General features: G+C 38.4%; 1 protein-coding gene across 4 annotated transcripts in view; it reads left to right on the top strand.

Annotated features, from left to right (window-relative positions):
* The window catches only part of LOC149839003 (integrin-linked protein kinase 1-like), a 74,204-nt gene that overhangs the window by 22,130 nt on the left and 26,939 nt on the right, over positions 1-25,135 (top strand). For all 4 annotated transcript variants that reach the window (XM_090002202.1, XM_090002198.1, XM_090002200.1 and 1 more), the window contains exons 7-10: positions 4,216-4,295; positions 5,217-5,279; positions 5,402-5,523; positions 8,831-8,916. In XM_090002202.1, the coding sequence (XP_089858328.1) occupies positions 4,216-4,295; positions 5,217-5,279; positions 5,402-5,523; positions 8,831-8,916 (351 nt within the window). The remainder of the gene's footprint in view (positions 1-4,215; positions 4,296-5,216; positions 5,280-5,401; positions 5,524-8,830; positions 8,917-25,135) is intronic.

Here is a 25,135-nt window from a genome sequence, read left to right as displayed (position 1 = left end):
GGGTTCACCCCTATTTATACACAAGAGTAGGAGAGGGGAAGGGCCAAGAGGCCTTAAAAGGAGAGCCACATAGGGGGCTCCCCATGTAGTCGTTGGGAGCCCCCAACGGTCACAAATGTGACCGTTGGGGGCCCCATCGACTACATGGTGGGGCCCCTTTTGTGTGAGCAAAAAAACAAAAAACAAAAAATATAATTTACAAAAAATAAAGAGAAAAATAAAATAAGAAAAACAAGTACCCCTATCGGGTACTTGTGAAATGACAAAAATACCCCTATCGGGTATTATATATATATATAAATATATATATATGAATTACATGTATTTTAACAGGTTTCTTCAATAAGTCCAATACATAAATTCTTTGTGGCATGAGTATTACCTATCTTTGTCTAAGGACCTCTATGCACAAAGTAATGTAATGGTGCTAGAACTTTGACGTCAAAGACTTTGTGAAGATGACTTCAATTTTGATATTTCCTTCTCATCATCACGTGTGATCACAAACATATACCATTCATGTAGAGATATTTTGTTTCTGTCACAAACATTTTGCGATCAGTAACAGTCTTTTCTACTCAAATTATGTCATAGTCATATTGAATCTTTCAATCAAGCTCTTTGCAATTGCGTTGGTCCGTATGTAGCCTTTTTTCGCTTGCACAAATTTTCTTTTTCACTTGATAAGCTGAATCTTGGTTGAAAGACATATAAAGGGCATTCTTGGCATCTAATTGAATGAGTGACCCTTCTCTATGGACAGCTAAACTTGTAAGAATTCATATGGAGGTGATTTTGACAATTGATGCAAACGTCTTTTGATAGTTAAATACCATAGGCTTGGCTGTAGCCTTTCACCGCTAATCTTACTTTGTACTTCTCAATAGGGCCATCCACGTTGAATTCTCGAACCCAGAGCTAGCTGGTTCTCCCCGAAATGTTTGGATGTGTACATCCACTTGCAACCACAAGTTTCCTTTCTGTAGGCAAAGAACAAATCTCCCAATTATTATTCTTTTAGAATGCCTCCATCTCAACAAGCATAGCTTTTTTTTGCTTAAGATATTTTATTGCCTCTTCCACATGCTTAGAAATAGGATTTAACTCAGAGTTAACCACAAATGCATTATAGACTTGAGAGAAGAACTGTAAAATACAAGATGACATCGATGATGTGAGGCAATATTTTTTGCCTCTTTTAAGAGAAATATTAAAGTTTAAATCCATGGAAGAAATAGGTGGATCTTCTAGGCTTTCTTTATCAGTGTTGGTGTTATGTCCCAATTCTTGGAGAGACTCATTGACTGATAGTGAGAGAAGTGAGAGTTGGACATCACAACATTTCTTTCCCCTCTTTGTATATGTTAACCAAAAATGCTTTGTACACTTTGGAGAAGAATTGTAAGATACAAAATGACGTAGGGGATGTAAAGCAATACATTTTCCTTTCCTGACAACCATAGGAAAGTCTAAATCTATTGAATAATTAGGTGGATATTCTGGGCTTTCATTGTGAGTGTTGGTGTTGGGATCCAGTTTTTGGTAGACTCGTTGACTATAATGGTAAGAGAACTGAACATCACATCATTTCTTTCCCTTCTTTTATATGTTTTTAGCTTCTTAGAATTTAGTGGTCTCTTCAATGATAACATCACTGGGCATTGATGGATTAGATGGTAAACAAAGTAGTTGGTTCTAGTCCGCCCCCCACCCTTGGTAGATTCTCCCTCACTTGTTTAGTAGAATTTGTCCTCAAAGAATGTGACATTCATCGTCACATAATTATGTTTGGTAATAAGATGATAAAACTTATATCCTTTCTGTGTGGGGGGAATATCCTGGAAATATACACTTGATAGCTTTAGGATTAAATTGATACCTAGGATGAGTAAAAATATGAATATAATAAACACAACAAAAACTCTTGGGATTACTCAAAGCATCTTTGCTTTAGGATCTGTAGCTGTGAGAAGAGATTTACCCTTTAGCCTGTCATTCTACATTCTAATCAAATAGGCTACTGTGAGAAGGGTATCCCCTAGTAGCATTTGAGAGTATTCTTTTCTAAGAGTGATTTTCTAGTAGCTTCAATAAGATGTCTATTTTTTCCTCTTAGCCAGCCCATTTTGCTGGGAGTATGAGGGTATGTTGTTTGAGGTTGAATGCCATGTTTATTAAGGTAATCTCTCTATTGGTGAGACATATTGTCCATCATTATCTCAGCGTAGTACCTTAATGGTTGCATCTTATTGTCTCTTTAACCACTCATGCACAAAACAACTTTACTTTTAGATTTCAAGTAGGCAACAACCATTGTATAATAATCATACTCAAAGATGCAAAATGCTGCAACCTTCAATACAAAATTGAAAACGGACCTTGTACATCAAAATATAAATTTTTAAAAGGCATAAAATTTCTAAAGACTATTTAGAAATGAGATAATATCTATGTCACCTGGACAAAAATTCTTCAAAACTTCATATCTAAATCACCCATGCTTCAAATGGTGTGCAAAAATTCTCAAGAATCATCAATAATCAAGCTTAATCCATTGCGAAAGGACCAAATCCTAACTAGACAAACCTTAAGTTGGTGATTTTGGTGCTAGCTGACATCATTTGATGCCTAATATTGATCTCTTAGCTTGTTCCCAGAGCTGAAATGTGCTTTGGTACCATCTTGAACGTGTAATGGCCTATATCCTGCCAGTGTTACCTCTACTTCCCTGCAAAAAATATGAAAGAAAAAGAATGGTAGAGAGAGAGAGAGAGAGAGAGAGAGAGAGAGAGAGAGAGAGAGAGAGAGAGAGAGAGAGAGAGAGAGATTGCGATGCCCTTTTCATTCATTGCTCTAAACATATGTATTACAAAGAGTATTTATGGTAATGTCTCATGGGCAATTTTACCCTTGTAAAATATAAACAATAACGGAAGCATACAAAAAAGGGCCAAATGAAAAACCCTATACTAATATGAATGTAACAGCTAACGACTACTTTTTTTAACAACCTTGCCTCATGGATTATCTCTACTAGGGCTAGTAAATGAGCCGAATCAACCGAACACGTGTTCGGGCTCGGCTTGTTTAGAATGTAACCTTGTTCGGGCTTGGGCTCAGACTCATTTACTTGAGCCAAACACGAGCCGAGTTCGGGCCCGAGCTAGATGAGCCGATCCCGATCCGTCTCGTTTAAAAAAAAATTACACTGTGTGAATACATTGGGAATTGTGGGATTCGATCAAAGAACCTCAACCTTACCTGCCATACACACTGACCAGTTAGGCAAACACATTTTTTTTGTGACAAATGTTGCATCTATATTTTGTCCTTCTTTTACAAGCTTATATGAGTCGATCTGAGCCGAACACCACGTGTTCAGGCTCGACTCCTCTGTACTTTATGAGCAGCTCGTGGCTTGGATTGGCATCTCTATGACCCGATCATGAATGAGTCTCCAATGAGCCTTACCGAGTCGAGCCATGAGCTTCTTGGTTCGTTTACCAGCCCTACTCACTATTCATTGAAAATTCAAGATGATATCCTCTCATGCGCAAGAGGCCTGGAGTGTACTTATCTTTTTTAGTGTTAATAGAATAAAGTATGTTAATTGACTCCTCTTTCACGAAATCGTTACTGGTGACCCATTGTCACCTTCTCCTCTTTTCCTTGATCATGGTACCATCTTTTTGAGAAAACAAAAAGAAATGTACATCGTACAAATGTGTAGGATATGACACAACATTGGGACATATGAAAAACAAAGTGCTTGGATATTTTTTTGGCTTTCAATTTGATAAATTATTATATTTTGACAAATATGTTTCATTCAACTCTTTAAATTGCATTGTGTGATACATTGCTTTTGATTTCTGCTTTGTATGAGAATTTGAAGTTCTACTTTTGCTTGCCAATGTATTAGACACATGCAATTGGGCCTGGCTAGATGGTAGCTTGCCTAGACATGCCTAGGCATTGCATGGAATATGATGCAGAAAAAATAAAATATGAAATAAAAATAGGGCATAATTAGGTTAGGCCCTTAGCTAGTTTGCCAAGATTGGCAAAGATATTCCCTAGTTGCAGACAACTAGGCAAGCAATCCATGTTTTTGGCCAGTGTGTGGTTGAATTATGTGGTGAACAACAGCATCATGAACTCCAAATTCATTGTTAACTGAGTAATATTTTTGAACATTTTCTTGGTTGAATTTAGGGTGATCTTGGGAGCTACCTGCAAAAGAAGGGGCGCCTACAGACTCCTAAAGCACTGAGATTTGCTCTTGATATAGCCAGGCAAGTCTACATATTGTTAGGAAGTAATTATGTTGTCATCTCATCTTGAAACATGGGACAATGATTGTTAGCTATTATTTATTAAATCCTTTAAAATGTCAAAATATTGTGGAGTGTGAAGTCGGAAATTTATGCTATAGTATATCACTGAAACAATAGAATGTCAATGATGAGGATTCTTCTCCTGAGGTGCATGATTGTGGAGTAAGTAATTGTATTATAGCGCCATTATCACTGATATTATGAATGTTTGGTGATATGTTTACAAGTGTAGATACCTCAATTTGGCCTGTAAAAGCAAGCATATCATGAGGTAACCTTAGCTGTCCTGTCAGATTTCTGAGCTATCCAAGCCCCGCTAAGCTTACTTTTGCCCATACCTTAGGATGAAATTTAACCCAATCTATCCAAAACTTGGAAAAGGTTTATGATGTCAAACTTTTGTAATGCTTGGAGGTGCAATACATGTTTCCAATCTTCTAAGCCCAAAGTTTTGCATTAGTATGATCTGTTTTTCACGTTTTCATCCTACCATTTTAATCAGTCAAAGTCGAAGCTTGTTCATCGGTCTCCTTTGGGAGGACTGCAAAGTGCCAATGTTTGAAAAGTTTGGCTCCTAAAAACTTTGTTAGTCCATCAGAGGAAACTCTAAATATCAACAATTTATCATGATGTTTCATCATTTTTCAGTTGCTCTTATTTGTCTATTTTGAATATTCCCATGTTTTCTTATGAAAAACATGTTGCTTTAACTTCCAAAAATTTGTGATGCCATTGTTATTGTGAACCTACTGAGTAACTATGGCGCTACTAATCGTGGCTGTCATCTTTTGTGGATTTCTAGCTATTTGTTTTTTTCTTAATGAATTTTCTGTTTAGAGTTTCTTCACAAGACTAAATGTTCATAGTTTTGCTTTTTAGGGGAATAAATTATCTTCATGAGTGCAAGCCTGAGCCAATTATTCATTGTAATTTGAAGCCAAAGTAAGACTACCTACCGGGTGCTAAAGTACATTCAATATAAGTACCATTTTTTTTGTCAAGGCTTGGTTTATGCTTATTGTGGTTCTGGCCTTTTACTATTTGGAATTTTGGCAAGGTGCCAGAAATATTATGCTGGACAATGGTGGCCATTTAAAGGTAGCTGGCTTTGGCTTGGTAAAGCTTTCAAAATTATCTGCAGACAAAGCTAAACTAGCAGAACCGGGGTTCCTGACTGATGGTTCAAGTAGGTCCCCTTGTGTGACTTGGATTACATTTGCTTTCTACTGTGGCTACAAAGAGAGCTTTTCCTTCTATAACTTTTTTCTACATTCATATATGGTGACAATTTTCTTTTTAAAGGAACAAATTCTTTATTTGCAATATCAAATTTGAAATAAATTACTAGATTCAAGCCAACACGATTTCTTCTTCCAATACTGCCTGTTTACTTTCTCAGGTCTCCCAATTTGATTGCCTTGTAAAAGTATGATATTATGAGTTCAGTTTCTTTTTATTTGAAGTTCTACTAAGAAAGTTATGTGAAAGAAGGGTGATTTCTTTAAAGAATGGCCTACTTATTTTATTTTGACTGATTGGAAATAGATTGTTTGTATTTCCCATGTGATATGTACTCAGCTGTCAGCTTGTTATCGAAAATGGAATCTAGGAGAATAATTTGATTTCACATATATTTGGATTAGGAGGTTGGATAAGTGCATTTTTATAATGTATTCTTGTTAAAAACTGACAAATGAGGGGTCTTGTCATATACCTCAGTTACCTTTTCCCTGTTCATTAGTCTTATGGGTGGGCTCCCTGATCTACAGTGTAATATATATTGTGAAATATGATTTTTTTCTTACTGTAGATTCCTAGAGTTATTGAAACAAGAATTGCTGGACTCTTGGACAAAGTTCAGGCAGCTTGTGTTTTTGTGTGTGTGTTTGGAGGAAGAGGGGTGGCGGCTAGGTGTACGGAATGGTGGATGTAGTTTTATAGCAAAAATATTGCATTCGGAGAACATGAAAGTCATGATAAAATTGCAATAAATTCCATTTATTTCCATTAATCTTCTAGTTTTTATTTTTCTTTGTTTATAAAAGTACTTTCCTTTATTCTTGATTTTTTTTATGTGAGATTTTCTCTTGCTGAGAAACTTTTCAAAAATTGATTTTTGACTATGGTTTCAACAAACAATGGAATGAAATGGCATTATTCTCCATTTGACTCCTCTTCAAGCATATCACTTCCTGGGCATTGAATTGATGTAACCATGACCAGTAGAAGTGATAACTGTTCTAGTAAAATTCCTGGTCTATTGAGAAATTATCTGTGGTACACAGAAGCACCACGATCAAGTCATGAGGGACTAGTCACATACTGCTAATTTCCTAAACAGGGCTGTGAACAGGTCAGGTGCTCTCGTACTGATCCAGATGTTGCCCTATAGGATCTGGGTTTAGTCATGATGCAAAGGGTTTGATTAGCTAATTGGGTTTGACCCATAAGATCCAAGTGCTATGTGGACCTTGGTCTAATTCATAAAGTTTCAAGCCATACCTGGGTTTGACCCAAGGTTTTAAAACCCGTGACTCGGAACTCGACTCGGCGGGTCAACTCGGTGACTCGGACCGGGTTTTGTTAACTTTTGATTTGAAAAGAAAAACAATATATAATTTGTCTGAAACCATGTTTTTGAGTAAACATAGTCTTCAAATGTCTGTAAGAATATAAAAACAACTGCAAAGAGCTATAGAGGTTTGCTTGAATAATTGAATTTGATATCTATACAAGCACTTTGACTAATTCATGACTTGAATTAGAGGATTTGGTCACCATGAGTTCAATCTGCTACTACCTAAGGTTCCTAAAATGGCCAATCATATATGCTAGCTTGTTTTAAAAGTTTTAATTCCCTCTCTAACAAATCCATAAATGTAAAATAGGGATATATGTGCATATTGAAAGTTTACAGAATGCCCAATATCAACATAAATAAGCAATTTTCTCATGTAGAAAATTATGCAGGAAATATATTAATGGCACAACTATAAAAAGACTACTAATATTTGAATATGTACAATGCGTGTTCACATAACAAATGGATGATGAAACCTAAATGTGACTTCCAATAGGCACAGTTGACCCTCCATATATAGTGAGAATCATTTCTTTAAAATATTTTGCTAGAATAAGTTGATAACACAGGGTGAACAGTAGTTCGAACAACATGGCAATTTTATTCTATGGATTTAAATGCTTTTTTATCTTTAAATGATTTTTATTTTCTTTTTTATACAAAATCTGGGGGTAACCCTTTTTAAAATATATGTACTTATATATTTCGAAATTGTAATTTGAAACTCAAAAAACAAATTTCAAACATCCCAAAACTCGCCCGAGTCAAGCCGAGTCAGGCCGAGTCAAGCCCGAGTCAAGGCCGAGTTTTGGCAAACCGAGTTTGCCTTGCTGGGTTGACTCGCTGGAGGGCCGAGCCGAGTCAGCCGAGTCAACGAGTTGACTTGGCGAGTTTTAAAACACTCGTTTGACCCATGTCCCAATTGAAATCAGTAACTTTAAAATAAAGATTTTACTGGGTTTGGTTCCTTCTATCCGAACCTAGACCTGAAACTGGTCATGCCTGAGGTAGGTCAAGCCAGATCTGGACCTGAACCCAACATCAGTACCTCAAAAATTGGATCTGGATTTCGGCTACATCCAGACCGAGCTCAGTCTGGACTCTGACCTGTTGACTTTCCTAATTGTAGTCAATTTGCAGTTGCATAAAGTGAGGTCTATGCTCAATTAAAATGAATGCTTTGCACTCCAACCTGAATAGATATATAATCATTGATAAAGTGATTTGATCAATAAGACAGAGAGTTAAACTTTAGGAGATGATGGAGTATCATTTCCACTGTCCAATCTCACGGTCCAAAAACATTCATATGAATCAGATTGATAGGAAATATGGTGAAGAAAAGAAATATTTTGTTAGACCCAATTTTCTGGTCAACAACATGCTATTTTTCAAATATCTGGTTTTGTATGACTGTTTAGGATCCTTATGAATCAAACAAGTTTCTGGTTCACATTATGAATATCATTGATTGTTTAACGTCTTAAACAAAATAGATGCAGGTATCCTGACTGATTGGCAGGACCTACTTCTCAATATTGCTTTATTTTCTTAGAGATTTACTATTTGTGACATTTTTTATATTGATTGCTATCTTTTATATTATTTGATGCATTATTGTAGCAAGCTTCTCAGATTGCAGCTGTGTTTTTGTCAAACTTTTTTTTTGTTTCTAGTTATGATTTATGAATAAATTCTTGAGGTGAAATCTTTTCCTGTAAACCTTACAAGAATTTTGGGAACTTGTTTCGTTTCAGAAAGAGAGAAAATGGAAGGTTTTGCAATATATTAACTTGATACCATGATATATAATGTTGCTTATAATTTGGCCGTTTGTCATTGTCTCTATTAAGAGAACGTCATAGCATGTTCTTTTTCTCTTTATATATATGACTTTCTCTGTCTGTGATAGGTCTGTACATTGCGCCAGAGATTTACAAAGGTGAAATCTTTGATAGAAGTGCTGATGCATTCTCATTTGGTCTCATTCTCTATGAGGTTTGTTCAATATGCTCATCTTCCCTGAAAATTTTACTTTTGCTTCTGTTTTATATTTAGACATATATGTAATGAAATGGTGGTCTTTCACAAAAGCACACTAATCTCTCAAAAAAGTGTCTATTAGAGACACTTCAAACAAAACCCATAAAAGGGTATAAATGGAAGAACACAATAAAATAATGAATCTTTATTTATAAAAAAAACATGCTTAAGAAGCAATGAATACAATGTTGAAGGGGATCACCACTATTTATACAAAACGGGAGAGAAAGAGGAGAGCTCACTTTGAGCTCTCTCTTGAGAGTCGTTGGACGGGGTCCAACGGCTATATTTAGACCTATATGTAATGAAATGGTGGTCTTCCACAAAAGCACACTAATCTCTCAAAAGAGTGTCTATTAGAGACACTTCAGACAAAACCCATAAAAGGGTATAAATGAAAAAACACAATAAAATAATGAATCTTTATTTATAAAAAAAACATGCTTAAGAAGCAACAAATACAATGTTGAAGGGGATCACCCCTATTTATACAAAATGGGAGGGAAAGAGGAGAGCTTACTTTGAGCTCTCTCTTGAGAGTCGTTGGACCCTAGTCCAACGGCTATAATCTAGTCAAGTTCCTAATTGGAACTTGACTATTTTATAACTCTAATTCAATCTGAACTAGATATTGAAACCAAAGAATAAAGAAACGAAAAATAATAAAAAGTAAAAAATATATAATAATAATATAATATATTATATTATTATTATATATTTATATGTTATATTTTAACATTCTCCTTCAAACTTACGGTACAATGAGCGAAAGAGGAAGTGAAATTTAGGAGCGGCGAGAGGCTTGATGAAGAAGTCTGCTAATTGGTACTCTAATATAACATATGACAAATCAATGGTTTCATGTAAATATTCCTCTTTGACATAGTGACATTCCATCTCAATATATTTGATGCGCTCATGAAATGTCCGATTGCTTGCAATTAGATCATACTTTTGTTGTCACATCATGTTCTTGAAGCTTGTGTCGCTTCAGTTCCCATATCAGCTAGCAGTCGTCTGAGCCAAATAACTTCCATAGTGATGGTTGCCATGACTCTATATTTAAGCTTCGGTAGAGGAAATAGAGACCTACTGCTTTTTGCACCTCTACGAAATTAATGATTCACCTAAGAAAACACAAAAACCAGTGGTTGAGTGCCTATTATTGGGATCACCTCCCCAGTCAGCCTAAATATAGGAAATTAAATCTAGTGATGATGAAGCAGACAAGAAGAGTCCTCGTGAAAGAGAGGACTTTAAATATCTAATAATACACAAAACTACTTCCATATGCACAGAGGTGGGAGCATGCTGAAACTGACTACCTGTGTGAACAACGTGTACTATATTTGGCCTAGTAATGGAAAGATAGGAAAGTGCTCCGATAAGTTGTATCTAAGGAGTAAGATCATCAATAAGTTCTCCATCATCAATTCTCATTTTAACGTTGACAACTTCTGGAGTGTCCACTTTCTTATCATCTGTAATTTCAGACCTGGAAACAATATCAAAAGTAAATTTAGATTGAGATATCAAATACCCACGAGGGGAATAAGCAACTTTAATTTCTAGAAAATATCTTAATAAACCTAAGTCAGTCATTTCAAAATGAGTTTTAAGAAGAGTTTTGATATTTGCAATTTCTTGTTTGTTGCCTCCGGTGATGATCATATCATCCGCATAGAGAAGTAGGATAATGATGCCTGCATCAGATTTTTTAATAAACAAAGCAGTGTTAGTCAAATAAGATTGAAAATCAATATCAAGCATAACATGACTAAATCTATCGTACTAGGCTTTTGGTGCCTGTTTAAGACCATCAAGAGCTTTTTCTAGACGGAGAGCTTTACCCTTAGGGATACTAATACCAGGCGGGGTTTCCATGTATACTTCTTCAATTAGATTTCCATTTAGAAAATTATTTTTGACATCCATTTGAAATATAAACAATTTTATAATGGAGGCCTAAGATATTAAAGTTCTGACAGTGATCATACGAGCCACATGAGCAAAGGTTTCTTCATAATCGATGCCATACTGTAACGCCCCAAAATCGTGCACTTGAAACCTTTTATGAAAAATGTTGAAAGCTTTGAAATCGATTATTTATCAGAGTTCGAAACTGGAGTTCAGCGGAAAATCATGTTTAAAATAGCAAGTCCCTAGACTTTGGGCGCATTACAACACAAATGCAATCTTTCCCTTACAAACCGATTTGCAACTCAAATATATATTTTATTGAAATGAAAAGAAGAACGTTTTGGTAACACAATTTTAGTAATCTAGAGTTTTAATCAGAAGAGATGTTTTCAAAGAAACTTTATACCACATCTATCAAAATGTCCTCAGGAGCGCAACGTCAGGAAAGGGGTCTCGCCTTGAACACATCACGCCATCATGCCATCGCAAGCTGTATAACCTGTTCACCACCTGCCTATGAAATGGGTCAGTCTCACAACAGACTAGTAGGGGTGCAAAAGACAAGAAAGAACAAAGACTGCAATAAGCAAGATAATCGTTAGATTAAGCAGAAAAAACAAGACTAACAGATCTAACCGAATTTACTGTGGAGTAACTAAAACTCTAGTAAAACAAACAACTACATACTAAACAAACAACTATAGCAATCCAACAGATACTATAGGTGAAGAGTGACTAACTCTATCCAACAGTCAAACAAAGCAACTGCCTAAGACAAGCATTCATAACAATGCTCGCAATACATATAATTACCATTAGATGGTTCAGTCTATCGACAAGTGACTACGTTAATCGTAAGACACAAGCTATTACATCACAAGCAATACATAAGCTACACATGATAAGCAATCATACGATAACAGTTATATCACAATATGTAACAACTAGCATAATGCTAGTATTATAAGCAATTGACTAGTATGAGAAGCTAGTTATTACCTAACAAAAAACTGCGTAAGCAGTTTAACCAACTAGAGTAATGCCTTGAGAGGCATGCATAGCTCAGTGAGTAACATACTGAACTACAAGGTAAACAAGCAAGCAATCAATTCACGTCACAACACACATATCTTATAATCATGTGTGTAAGTTATATCTTGTCTTATTATGAGTCCGCCATTGTGGGTACACATAAGGCAAAACGTAGAAACAACCAGAATCGATTCGGGGGTCCATTATGCTATGTATCTTATTATACCCCGAATGACTGACTGAGTCCGCTCCTAAGGGGACGGCTAGTGACTAAGCGAGTAATTCTCCAAAGGCAAACAAAGGCCCCATGGATGCGCATTCGAACTTCTGCAGAAGTGACCTGAAGTATTTTCCCTAACCTTCGATGACTGGGGAAGCCAGACCTTTGCCCGTAATAGTCATTAATAGCCTGTCCATCGGAGTTTTGTACCATCCATCCTCTCTCTTGATGAACCGTCCCGAACGAGCACGGCAGGGGGTTTCTTAACCGCCGTCCCATTCTACATGCTCTGGTCTTTCGACCCAGTCGAGTATCTTGCCTCTGAAGGCGCATAATTATCATTATGTGAATTACACGTGCCACTGCGCGTTCGAGGCAACCACACACCTCTCATTCTACTCACCGCAGTACGCAACGTACCTGTTCAAAAGTACAACCATGATGAGAGGGGTCAACCCATAGTGAGGGTAGAAACATCACTCTTGTGATTTCAAACACATGCCATTGCATGTTCGAGGTAGACATAGACCTCTCATCCTACTCATCGTAGTATGCAACGTACATGTTCAAAAGTACAACTACAATGAGAGGGGCATGGATCTCTCAGAAGCAATCCATCGACAATAATCTCGCGAAAGAAGTGCGCCAACTATCTTGGTTGGACCAGAAGGCCTAGAAACTAGGTCTCGCATCAGAGTTGATGTAACGTCGATCTAGTGATGGCGCAAGTACCTTGGTGGGATTCTCGCCCTACTCGCGCACAAGCTCCTAAACAGGGTTATCCGAGTCATATCGGATAAGCGAATTGAAGTTGTAGAATACTTCTCCCAAATGCATCGATTTGGGAGATCCAGCCGCTATCTCGTGAAAGGCTTTCGAAATCTGCTTTGCAAAACTATACGTTTCGAAAATAGGTTGGTGCTTAAAAAGTCATTCTTTGGAGAACCAAAGTGCATAAGTGTGCATCGTGTCTTTTAAGACAAATAAGCGAAATAGTATACACTATACACTCGAAGCTGCACTTAGGGAGTGCAAGCTGACAAGGGGCAAACCCGTGCACATACTAATACAATAGCAAATCGAGGGGCAAAACTCGATGTGCAATGCTGCACCGCGAGGGTAAAACACACAAGCCACACACGAGGTATGAAATCATACATCGACCATCGAAACACACAAGCAGACAACTGCGTAAGCAACTCACTAGGTATGAGATCCTATACTGACTAAGCAATTGTAAAGGACGACTCACGAGGCATGAGGTTGTACCTCGATTAAACGATAAGCAAGTAAAGGAGTATACGATGGAGATAAGAATACATGCATGAAGTGCAGCAACAAAGTAAGGGCGAACAACACATACAAAAGTAAGTGCGACAACCAACATCACAGCAATAGGAAAGTAAAGTACGAAGAGTAAAGCAAGTAGTAAGACCATGACGCATAAAACACGAGGCAACAAAGGTAAATGTAGGTAGTAAAGTGCGATAACGTAAAGGAGGACCAGGATTGCATCCTGAAGTAAAAAAACATACAAATGCCATGGCGCAAAGCGCGAGGCAACAGGAAGGTAGAGTACGAAAAAGTAAAGAGGACAATGATCGCGAAACCGCGTCCTTGAGTTGAAATGACATGAAATATAAAGACAAGAATTAAAAGCCTTGGCACATATAACGCGGCGGCAACAACAAAGTGCAAGAAAGTAAAGAGGACAAGGATCGCGAAACTGCGTCCTTGAATGTAAACATATACGTATATATATTATACGTATACATATATCATCATCTTTTAGTTATCTTTTCTTATTTTAGCATTTATCCGTTCATTGTCTTTTTACGCAAGAATCCCCTACCTTGAGGGGTTGCAGGTCCTCATACGCCAACGACGTAGGTAAGCGCAAGCTCGGGCCATGAAGGCGAGCTGGATCCACCGTTCAACCTGCGATGCTTAGAACATTAATAATATATCGAGTATAAACGAGAAGCGGGTCCGGTAAGACCTGCAGTGGTACCGGACCCCAAACACGAGGGTAGGCAGGGAACTCAGCTCCCTGCAGAGGAGCAACAGAGGCAGCAAGGCCTCCCGCATGTTGCAGTGCCAGAGGCAGGGGCCTCAGCCTTGCTGACAAAAAGCAGAGGCAGGGAGCAGGGGCTCCCTGCCTGCCAGAACAGAGAAAGGCAGGGGAGGGAGCAGAGGCTCCCTGCCACAACAAGACAGGGGGAACCCTATCGGAACACGAAACAAGACAGGGGGCACAACCCTTCTGCGTCTGCCCCTGTCGACAGCAAAAACAAGGCAAGGGGCAAAGCCCCTTGCCGAAGAACAAACGAGGTGCAGGGGGCTTTGCCCCCTGCTCGAAAACATAAAGAGGGCAGGGGGGCTTCACCCCCTGCCGGGAAACAAAAGGAGGCAGGGGGAGCTTCGCTCCCTACCGACAAAACGCAGGAGGCAGGGGGGCAGAACCCCCTGCCGAGAAGCAATAGGAGAGCAGGGGGCGAAGCCCCCTGCTAAAGAAAAAAAGCAAAGGCAGGGGGGGAGGCGAAGTCCCCTGTCGAGAAACAAAATGAACGCTGGGGGGCCTCGCCCCCTGTCGAGAAACATAAGAAGGCAGGCCGAAGACAAAACGATGGCAGGGGGCGAATCCCCCTACCGAAGTCAAAACAAGGCTGGGGGCCCTGCCCCCTGCCGAGAAACACCAGAAGGGGGGGGGGGGGACAGGGCTCGATCGGACCCTGCCGACACACCCAGAAAGCCCAAGGTGGTGGTAGGGGCTCGGTCTCTACCGACCCACCGGGACACAAGGGGGGGGGGGGAAGGAGGGGAGGTGCTCAACACCTCCCTGTAATGAAGTGCCAAATGAAAAGGGGGAAAGTCTTCAAGCGAAAGCACAGAAGCACGCACATACACAAGAGGCCACAAAGGGGGCAAAATACACCACAAAAGTGGTCAAGCACAAAAAGAGGTAAAAAATATTCTTCACTTCATAGAATGCTTCACAAGAAGCTTAGGAAATACATGGGGCTGTGCCCCTTATTTATACACAGCAAGGGACCCAAGGAGGGGCTCCCATAGAGTCGTTGGAGCCCCTCAAACGGTCATATTTATGACCGTTGGAGGGGTCCAACGACTCTATGTGGACCCCTCTCAAATGATTAAAAAGAAAAAGTAAAAAATAAAAAAGGAAAAAGAATAAAGGAAAAAGAAAGAAAAGAAAAAAGCATATCAATGACATGCGTGTGCAGGTGAAATGACAGAAATACCCCTGTCGGGTTTTACAATATATATATATATATATTTATATATATAGATAGACACGTAGACATATATATAGCATATATATGTATATGTGTCGTAATCTCTCTCTCTCTCTATATATATATATAAATATACATCATATTTTAACACCCCCCCTCAAACACATGGTGAAATCACCGAGAGTTTGCTAAGGAGGAAGTAGAAGCGAGGCGAAGGCAAGGCTTTGGTGAAGAAGTCCGCCAACTGATATTCGGTAGGAACATATGGGAGTTGAATGGTGCCGCGTAGGAACTCATCTCGAACAAAATGACAGTCCATCTCAATATGCTTTGTTCGTTCATGAAAAGTGTGATTGCTAGCAATATAGATGGAGCTCTTGTTGTCACAACACAACTTTGAAGGAGTTGAGAATGAGACACCCATATCTTTAAGTAAGCTTCTTAACCATATAATCTCAGTTGTGGTAGTGGCCATCACACGATATTCTGCTTCGGTAGACGAGAGAGAAACTTTACGCTGCTTCTTACACCTCCAGGAGATAAGCGACTCCCCAAGAAACACACAATAACCTGTGGTAGAAATACGATCATCGGGGTTACCCCCCAATCAGAGTCAGTATACGCAAGTAAAGTAAGAGGTGAAGAAGAGGAGAAGAATACTCCCTTAGTTATGAATTTTTTTAAGTATCTGATAATCCTCATTACTACTGCCATGTGAGTAGTGGTAGGAGCAGTCTGAAATTGGCTTGCACTATGAACTGCATGTGAAATGTCAGGCCTGGTGATAGATAAATATGTTAAGGATCCAATTAATTGACGATAAGGCGTGGGGTCTGCTAAAGGAGTGCCATCATTGGCTCTCATCTTGGCATTGATCACTTCTGGAGTCTCCACCCTTTTGTCATCTGTCAACCCAGACTTAGCAATAATGTCAGAGGCAAGCTTCATTTGAGATAGGACATACCCCTTGGGGGAGTATGCAACTTCAATTCCTAAGAAATACCTTAGAAAACCCAGATCAGACATATCAAAATTTTTCTTAAGAATATTTTTAATAAGATCAATACCTTTCTTATCATTACCTGTGATAATCATGTCATCAATATATAATAACAAAATTGTTATGTATTCATTAGAAGATTTAACAAATAAAGCAGTATCTGTGTAACATGAGGAGAAACCATTATCAAGAACTACTTTGCTAAAAAGATCATACCAAGCTTTTGGTGCTTGTTTTAAACCATAGAGAGCTTTGTTTAATTTTAGAATATTACCTTTCCCAATTTCAAGACCCGGCGGAGGGTCCATAAGAACTTCTTCACATAGAGTTCCATTTAAAAACGCATTTTTAACATCAAGTTGATATATTGGCCATTGTTTGATGGATGCTAAAGCAATTAGGGTTCGTACACTAGTCATTCTGGCTACAGGAGCAAAGGTTTCTTCATAATCAATCCCATATTCTTGGGCGTAGCCTTTTGCAACCAAACGAGCTTTGTATCTTTCAAGAGACCCATCACATTTGGTTTTGACCTTATATACCCATCTACACCCAATTGTTTTTTTTCCTAAAGGTTGAGGAATAATGCTCCAGGTTTGGGCCTTGTTAAGAGCCTCTAATTCGATTTTCATAGCTTCAATCCAATGTGGGTGATCTTTAGCTTCCTTGAATGAGGTAGGTTCATGATACGAATGTATTAACAAGAGACATGCCCTATAATTCGGCGAAAAAGATTCATAAGACACAAATTTTTGTGGTGGCCTACTAGTACGAGAAGATCTCCTAGGTGGATTGTTATCAATAGATTCTTCTAAAGAGAAATCTTGAGAGTATCTGTCAATAGCAGGTTGATGTTCATTTCCTATCCGCCGGGTATACACATTTATATCATTAAGGTTTTCATTTTGGGAAGTATTCTCATGTTGTGATATATCATTATAATGTAAAATTCCATCACAACTAGTATCACAAGTGATTGCCTCAGGAGACTCAATCCTAGGAGCTAAGTCGAATAGAAAAGAATAATCGATGTCTTCCTTAGATGTGTGGATATCGAAACCATTTTGATCTTCAATAAAATTTACATTTCTCGACACATATAATTTATTGTTTCGAATATCATAGCATCTATAGCCTTTTTGATTCTCACCATAGCCAATGAACACACATTCAATAGCTTTAGGTGATAACTTATCTTGTCCTAGACTAAGTACAAAACATTTGCATCCAAAGATTCTTAGTCTATTAAAATCAGGAGTAATTTTAAAAAGTTTTTCAAAGGGCGAAACATTTTTTAAAGAAGAGGAGGGCATACGATTCACAAGATATGTTGCGGTAAGAAGAGCTTCGGCCCAAAAGTTTTTAGGAACATTTTTAGACACAAGAAGAGTTCTTGTGGTTTCGATTAAATGTCTATGTTTCCTTTCCGCAAGACCATTTTGTTGCGGAGTTCTAGGACAAGATCGTTGGTGCAAAATTCCATTTGTTTTAAAATAATTTTGAAAATCTTTAGACATGTACTCTCCTCCTGAGTCGGACCTAAAAATGGCTATATTGTGTTGGAATTGATTTTGAACAAGAGCGTGAAACTCTTTAAAATTAATGAAGACATCAGATTTATTCTTGATAATGTGGACCCATGTGTATCTAGTAAAATCATCAATAAAAGAAACATAGTAAGAGAAGCCTCCCTTGGACATAACGGGTGCCGGTCCCCATACATCGGAATGCACAAGTTCAAAAGGCCTTTTTGACACAAAATTGCTATGAGAATATGGAAGAGAGTGAATTTTTCCAAGAATACAATCATTGCATGTAAATGTATTTGTATTACAAAATTTTTCCAAAAACGGAAAAAGGTACAACTTGGAAATACTAGGGTGTCCAAGTCTCTTATGCCAAGTCTCAATATCTTTGGATTGAACGTGATTACAAAATGATTTGTATGGCAAAGACAAAAAATCGATATAGTAAAGGTCCCCTCTTCTATGGCCTTGCCCAATCCGCTTCCCGGACCGGAGATCCTGCACATAGCAATGGGTTGTTGAAAACGAGATATTACATTCAAAATCGGTAATTTGAGAGACGGAAAAAAGATTCAGATTAAGTTTTGGAATAATTCGGATTTTGGGAACAAAAAATTCTTTGTTTTGGTCATAAGTTTTCTCAAGGTTTCCAATACCTTCAACATTTAAAGATGTTCCATCGGCGGTGGATACATATGATTTAAATTTTTTGATAAAAGTGATGCATTTGGAGTCATATGGAAAGAGGCACCAGAGTCAAGTATCCAAGAGGTCATACCTGGAAAAGAGGAGATGGCGGCACCGGAAGTGGAAGGTGAGGAGGATGATGTAGAGGCGCTCATCTTTATAAATTGTTGAAGAGTTTCGGTTAGATGAGCAATGGACTCCTTTATGTCACCATCCTTCTTTGAATCTTCATTGATGATTGGAGGAGTTTCCCCCACGGGAGCCACCTTCTTCTTGAATCTAGGGCAATCGGGACGAATATGGCCAGGTTCATTACAATTATGACAAATAATTTTTCTTCCTCCACCACCATTATTCTTCCAAAAATGTGGTGGTTTATATGTTCTTACATTGTTGCCGGGTCTAGACACGGCATGCACTTCATCAACATCTCTTTTCAAGGCCAAACAAGTTTCTTCTTGACATAAATCGGCCAAAATATCACTTAAAGGGGTAGAGGCCCTATGAAGTAGAGATCCTCTAAGTTGTTCAAATTCGGGACGAAGCCCATGAATAAATTGAAAAAACCTCTCTCTTTTCCATTTGCTCTTGTCTCATAACAATAGCACTTCCTTCCCATTGTGGTTCGAGAAGGACAAGTTCATCCCACAAAGAGGATAGGGCACTATAGTAGTCCCTAATGCTCATATCACCTTGTTTGGTAGCTCTTACCTTTTCTTGTGGAAAAAAATGCCTAGCAAGGTCTCTTTGGGTGTACATACCTTTCATAAAAAACCATGCTTCATTAGCCTTTTTGAATTTTGCAAGGTTTGCACAAATCTTCAACTCGACATTATTCATGAACCATGCTAAAATTTTAGCATGTTCACTTTCCCAATCTTCCATTTTAGAAGAATAATCAATAATAGCTTTTTCCTTTTCTTCTTCATTCAAAGTTTTTTCCTCATTTCGTTCAAATTTAGTTAACTTCAATTGTGGTTCCGGAATGGTTCCACATACGTAACCCCAAAGCTTTTTACCTTTGAGATTATTCTCCATAGCGGCGGCCCACATGCGGTAATTGGTCCCATCCAATTTGAATGAGAGATCGATTTTTGCATCTTTGTTGGCCATTTAGAAAAACAAATTAATAAGACAAGAGAGAGGAGAGGTATTACTTGTCAAGGTAGAATCCGATGAAGCCTTCTTAACCAAGGCTCTGATACCATGTAATGAAGTGCTAAATGAAAAAGGGCAAAGTCTTCAAGCGAAAGCACGGAAGCACGCACATACACAAGGGGCCACAAAGGGGGCAAAATACACCACAAAAGTGGTCAAGCACAAAAAGAGGTAAAAAATATTCTTCACTTCATAGAATGCTTCACAAGAAGCTTAGGAAATACATGGGGCTGTGCCCCTTATTTATACACAGCAAGGGACCCAAGGAGGGGCTCCCATAGAGTCGTTGGAGCCCCTCCAACGGTCATATTTATGACCGTTGGAGGGGTCCAACGACTCTATGTGGACCCCTCTCAAATGATTAAAAAGAAAAAGTAAAAAATAAAAAAGGAAAAAGAATAAAGGAAAAAGAAAGAAAAGAAAAAAGCATATCAATGACATGCGTGTGCAGGTGAAATGACAGAAATACCCCTGTCGGGTTTTACAAAATAAATATATATATATATTTATATATATAGATAGACACGTAGACATATATATATATCATATATATGTATATGTGTCGTAATCTATATATATAGATATATATATATATAAATATACATCATATTTTAACACTCCCTCCCTGGTAGACAGAGCCACCGCGATGGTGGCTGTGGTCCACCGACCCGAGAATAGGAGGGTCGAGGGAGACGAAAAAGAGAGGAGACGGCGAGTGGTGATCGGCACCACCCTCTTGGGTGACCCAGAGCCACCCACGATGGTGGCTCTGGTCCACTGCCAACAAACAGAAAAAGGGAGGGAAGGGATTTATACCTGTGAAGACTGATGGACACCGGCGGGCAGCTGGCTATGGTTGCCGACGGTCGAACGGGAGATGGAGGTCGGCGACACGATCGTTGGCGGCTGCAGAAGAAGGGAGGAAACAATGGGTTGCCGAAACTCGGAGGCTGTCAACGCGGTCGTCGAAGGTCACCGATCACAGCAAAAAGAGGGAGAAGAAGGTGGCCGACGGCGGGTCACCGACGCCAGCTAGGAAGGTGAGATGGCCGGCGACGGTGGCCAGCAGTAGAGGGGGCTCTAGCGCAGCAGACGACGGGACCGAAGGAGTTCTCGGGTTCACCGGCGTCAGGAGGCCGAAGAAGAGAGGAGGTGGCGATGATCGCCGACAGTCAGAGGTCACCGGAACTTGAGGGCCACTGCCGGCTTCGATCGCCGCCGTCCTGCGACATAGGGGACGAAGAGGGGGTTCTCTGGTCGTCGGGGGTGTATGCCGGATTCAGAGAGGAGGAGGCGGCCGGACGGAGTTGGTCGCTGGCATCTCCAATCGTCGGCGACAGCGTGAGAGAGACAGAGCAAAGGAGAGAGAAGGGGCGAGGGTTTCTGCCCCTCGCCCGAGGCGCCTGCGTCTTTTAAACGACGCAGATTCCCTCGAACCTTCGGGAATCCGGGTCCGGGTCCGGATCGGACTGAAACAAATTTTTTTTTTGACTTTTACACATACTCTTGGGCATACCCTTTAGCCACTAGACGAGCTTTATACCTTTCCAGAGTTTCATCACTTTTGGTTTCGACTTTGTAAACCCATCGTGAGCTTATAGGTTTCTTACTTGGAGGAACATCTTGAATAGTTTAAGTGTTAGCCTTTTCTAATGCATCCAGTTCTGTTTTCATGGTTTCTATCCATTCTACATGATTTTTTGGCTTGAGAATAGGATGATGGTTGAACATATGATTGTATTAATGCAATGGCTGCACTATATGTGGGTGAAAAAGATTCGTAAAACACAATTTTCAGGTCTAGAAATTCTAGACGACCTTCTGGTTGGAACTTCAGAATAATTTTCTAATGCACATGGGAGATTTTGCTCTCTACGTCTTGAATATTATAGACTAACATCCCTTTGGGTTTGCTCTCCATTATCGACATCATGTTCAATATCAATAGGACTTTGATCGTTGTCAAAGTCACATTCAAGATCCCATTCATTGGATTTTGAAGTTAGATCAATTAAAAAAGAATATTCAGTGACTTCTTTGGGTTTTTCGAATTTAAAGAAGCTTTCTTTTTCTATAAAAGATACATTTTTTGACACGTACAATTTTTCATTTTAAAAATCAAAACACTTATAGCTTTTTTGATTATCGACATATCATAAAAAAGCACATGGAATTGCAGGAGAGAGTTTGTCATTTTTGTTGGTAAAAACAAAATATTTGCAGCCAAAGACTCTTAATTTAGAATAATCAGGGGATAAGTTGACAAAATTTTCAATTGGAGTTATATTCTTTAATGAGGAAGATGACATTCGATTAATGAGATAGGTAGCAGTTAGGGCAACTTCGGCCCAAAAACCTTTTGGAACTTGACTTGCAATTAACAAGGTCCTAGTGGTTTCCATAATGTATCGATGTTTACGTTCGGCTAGACCATTCTGTTGTGGAGTGTGTGGACACGATCATTGATGTGTAATGCCATGTAAATTGAGATAGTCTTTGAATTCTTTGGATATAAACTCTCCTTCTGAGTCCATGCGAAAAAATGTAAATATTATTTTGAATTTTTCCCCACTATTTTATGAGATATTTGAAAGTGTGCAAAAACTTCGGATTTATGTTTAAGTAATCTAAGTATGTCTAGAAAAGTCATCAACAAAAATAACATAATATGTATAACCACCTTTAGAAATGACTAGTGCAAGACTCCAAACATCCGAATGTATTAATTCAAGCGGTCTAGAAGAAACAAAAGTTCTACTATGAAATAGTAATCTTTTCATTTTGCCAAGAATACAGTCTTTACAAGTAAAACTTTTAGAATTACAAAATTTTTCTAAACTTGAAAAATATTTGAATTTTACACGTGTAAAAATGGCCGTCTTTTGTGCTATAAATCTATTTCTAATTTCTGAACATTATAGCAAAAAGCATTCTTGGGCAATTCCAAAAAGTCCATGTAATAAAGTCCTTCTCTATGGTCTTCTATAATCAACTTTTCTGACTGACGATCCTGGACCCAACTGTAATGAGATATGCGGAAAAACAAAGAGTGCTATAAGTACTTATAATGTTCACCAATGGACAAACAAAAGAGATGACACCCAAATCCACAAAGGGACAACACAACATAAAAATATAGATGTCTCTTATTGAAAAGAGAGAGAGCTCTCAAGAGTGAAGAATACAAGAGGGGGTCACGTCTATATATACACAAAGAGGAAGAGTGAGGGGTGGCCTTATGACCTTAAAAGAAGAGCCACATAGGGGGCTCCCCATGGAGTCGTTGGGAGCTCCCAACGATCACAAGTGTGACCGTTGGGGGCCCCATCGAATCAATGGAGGACCCCTTATGTGGGTAAAAAGATAAAAGAAAAAAGTAAAGTACAAAATAAATACAAAAAAGGGGAAAATAACAAGTACCCCTATCAGGTACTTGTGAAATGACTAAAATACTCCTATTGGGTATATTAGACTATATATATAAATATATATGGATTACATATATTTTAACACCAACAACCATGAGAAGAGAAGGAGATATTACACCCATAGTCAAATATTTGAGAAACAGATAAAAGATTTAGATTTAGTTTAGGGATTTATCTAACTTCCGTGATATTTTTTTTTGGATTTATAAATTTTTTCAAAACATCCTACTCCTTTTATTTCAAGAGATGTACCATCAACTGTAAAAACCTTTGACATACTTGAGTTATTTTTAATACATTCAGATAGGCTATTGACATTCAGGGTCATATAAAAAGAAGCACCATAGTCTAGAAGTCAAGAAAATTTACCTGGATTGGAAAAAGATGCAACAACCGCTCTAGTTGAGGCTTCAATTGAAAATGATGCCCCTTTGAGAAGAGGTTGAAGGATCTCCATCAATTGAGCCATAGATACATGTGCATCTTGTTCTTTTGATTCTGATTCAACGGATGCAACTCTCTTTTCTTCTCTTCTCTTTAACTTTGGACATTGATGCCTATAATGTCTTGACTCATGACAATGGTGGCAAATGACTTTTCTTTTGTAAAAGTCACCGTTCTCTCTACCAAAATGAGGTGGCTTGGAAGTGCCCACATAATTTATCGATCTAGACAAGGCTAGAACGAAGTTATCATCAGTTTTTGGAGTATTTTTTTAAGTCTATTTTCCTCCATAGTCAGTTCTTCTATAGTATCAACAATAGAACGAACCTTTCCACGATGTAAAAGGGCCGATTTGGTGGTCTCAAATTTTGGCCTTAAACCATTTACGAATTGATAGAAATGTTCCATATCGAGTTGCTTTTGGCGAAACTCAATATCTTCGACACAAAGACATTTGGCCTCAAGAAGAGCTAATTCTTCCCAAAGTTCGGATAACTCATTGTAATACTCTCTAATAGACTTATCTTTTTCAGTCATTGTCTGAACTTTGTCTTGCAAATTGCACACATGTGCAATATCTTTAAGGGAATACATATTTTTAAGGTATTCCCAAGCCTCATCGGCATGATCAAACTTAATAAGACTAGAGCATTTTTTAATGTCCATGCTATTAATTAGCCACGACATAATTTTTGCATGCCCTATCCTCCGCTCTTTCCATTTTTTCTCATAAGTGGCCAAAGCTTTACTCTTCTCTCATTTCGTTAGAAGAACTTCTTTATCACCCTCAAATTTTGTGAGAACTAGTTTAGGTTCCGAATTAGAACCATCCAGTATACCCCACAACCCTTTTCCCCAAATGTAGTGCTTCATAATCGAAACCCACATTACATAATTAGTATCATTTAATTTCATGGGCATGATGGTGATCTTATCATTGTCATCCATCTTTTACAAGGGTGAGAAAAAAGAAAGAGAAGGATAAGAGAGGAATAAGTGAGAAACAACACAAAATTTCGTAGCCAAAATTCCTCCAATTACCTTCTTTCTTCAAAAAAATCTTCTTGAGTCACGAACAAAATGATAAAACACCTTTTGCAAATATGGCACGAAAAACGAGGCAAACGTTCTTCAAGATCTAGGATATCCACGACTTTGATACCATGTAATGAAATGGTGGTCTTCCACAAAAGCACACGAATCTCTCAAAAGAGTGTCTATTAGAGACACTTCAAACAAAACCCATAAAAGGGTATAAATGGAAGAACACAATAAAATAATGAATCTTTATTTATCATAAAAAAATGCTTAAGAAGCAATGAATACAATGCTGAAGGGGATCACCCCTATTTATACAAAATGGGAGAGAAAGAGGCGAGCTCACTTTGAGCTCTCTCTTGAGATTTGTTTTCTAATTGTAGTCGTTGGACTAGAGTTCAACGTCTATAATCTAGTCAAGTTCCTAGTTGGAACTTGACTATTTTATAACTCTAGTTCAATCCGAA

The sequence above is a fragment of the Nuphar pumila genome, chromosome 4, assembly GCF_984573655.1.
Source record: "Nuphar pumila chromosome 4, dmNupPumi1.hap1.1, whole genome shotgun sequence".
In the NCBI taxonomy this organism is placed as follows: Eukaryota; Viridiplantae; Streptophyta; class Magnoliopsida; order Nymphaeales; family Nymphaeaceae; genus Nuphar; species Nuphar pumila.
Note: the sequence above shows the minus strand (reverse complement) of the source record. Positions and strands in the feature narration are given on the sequence as shown.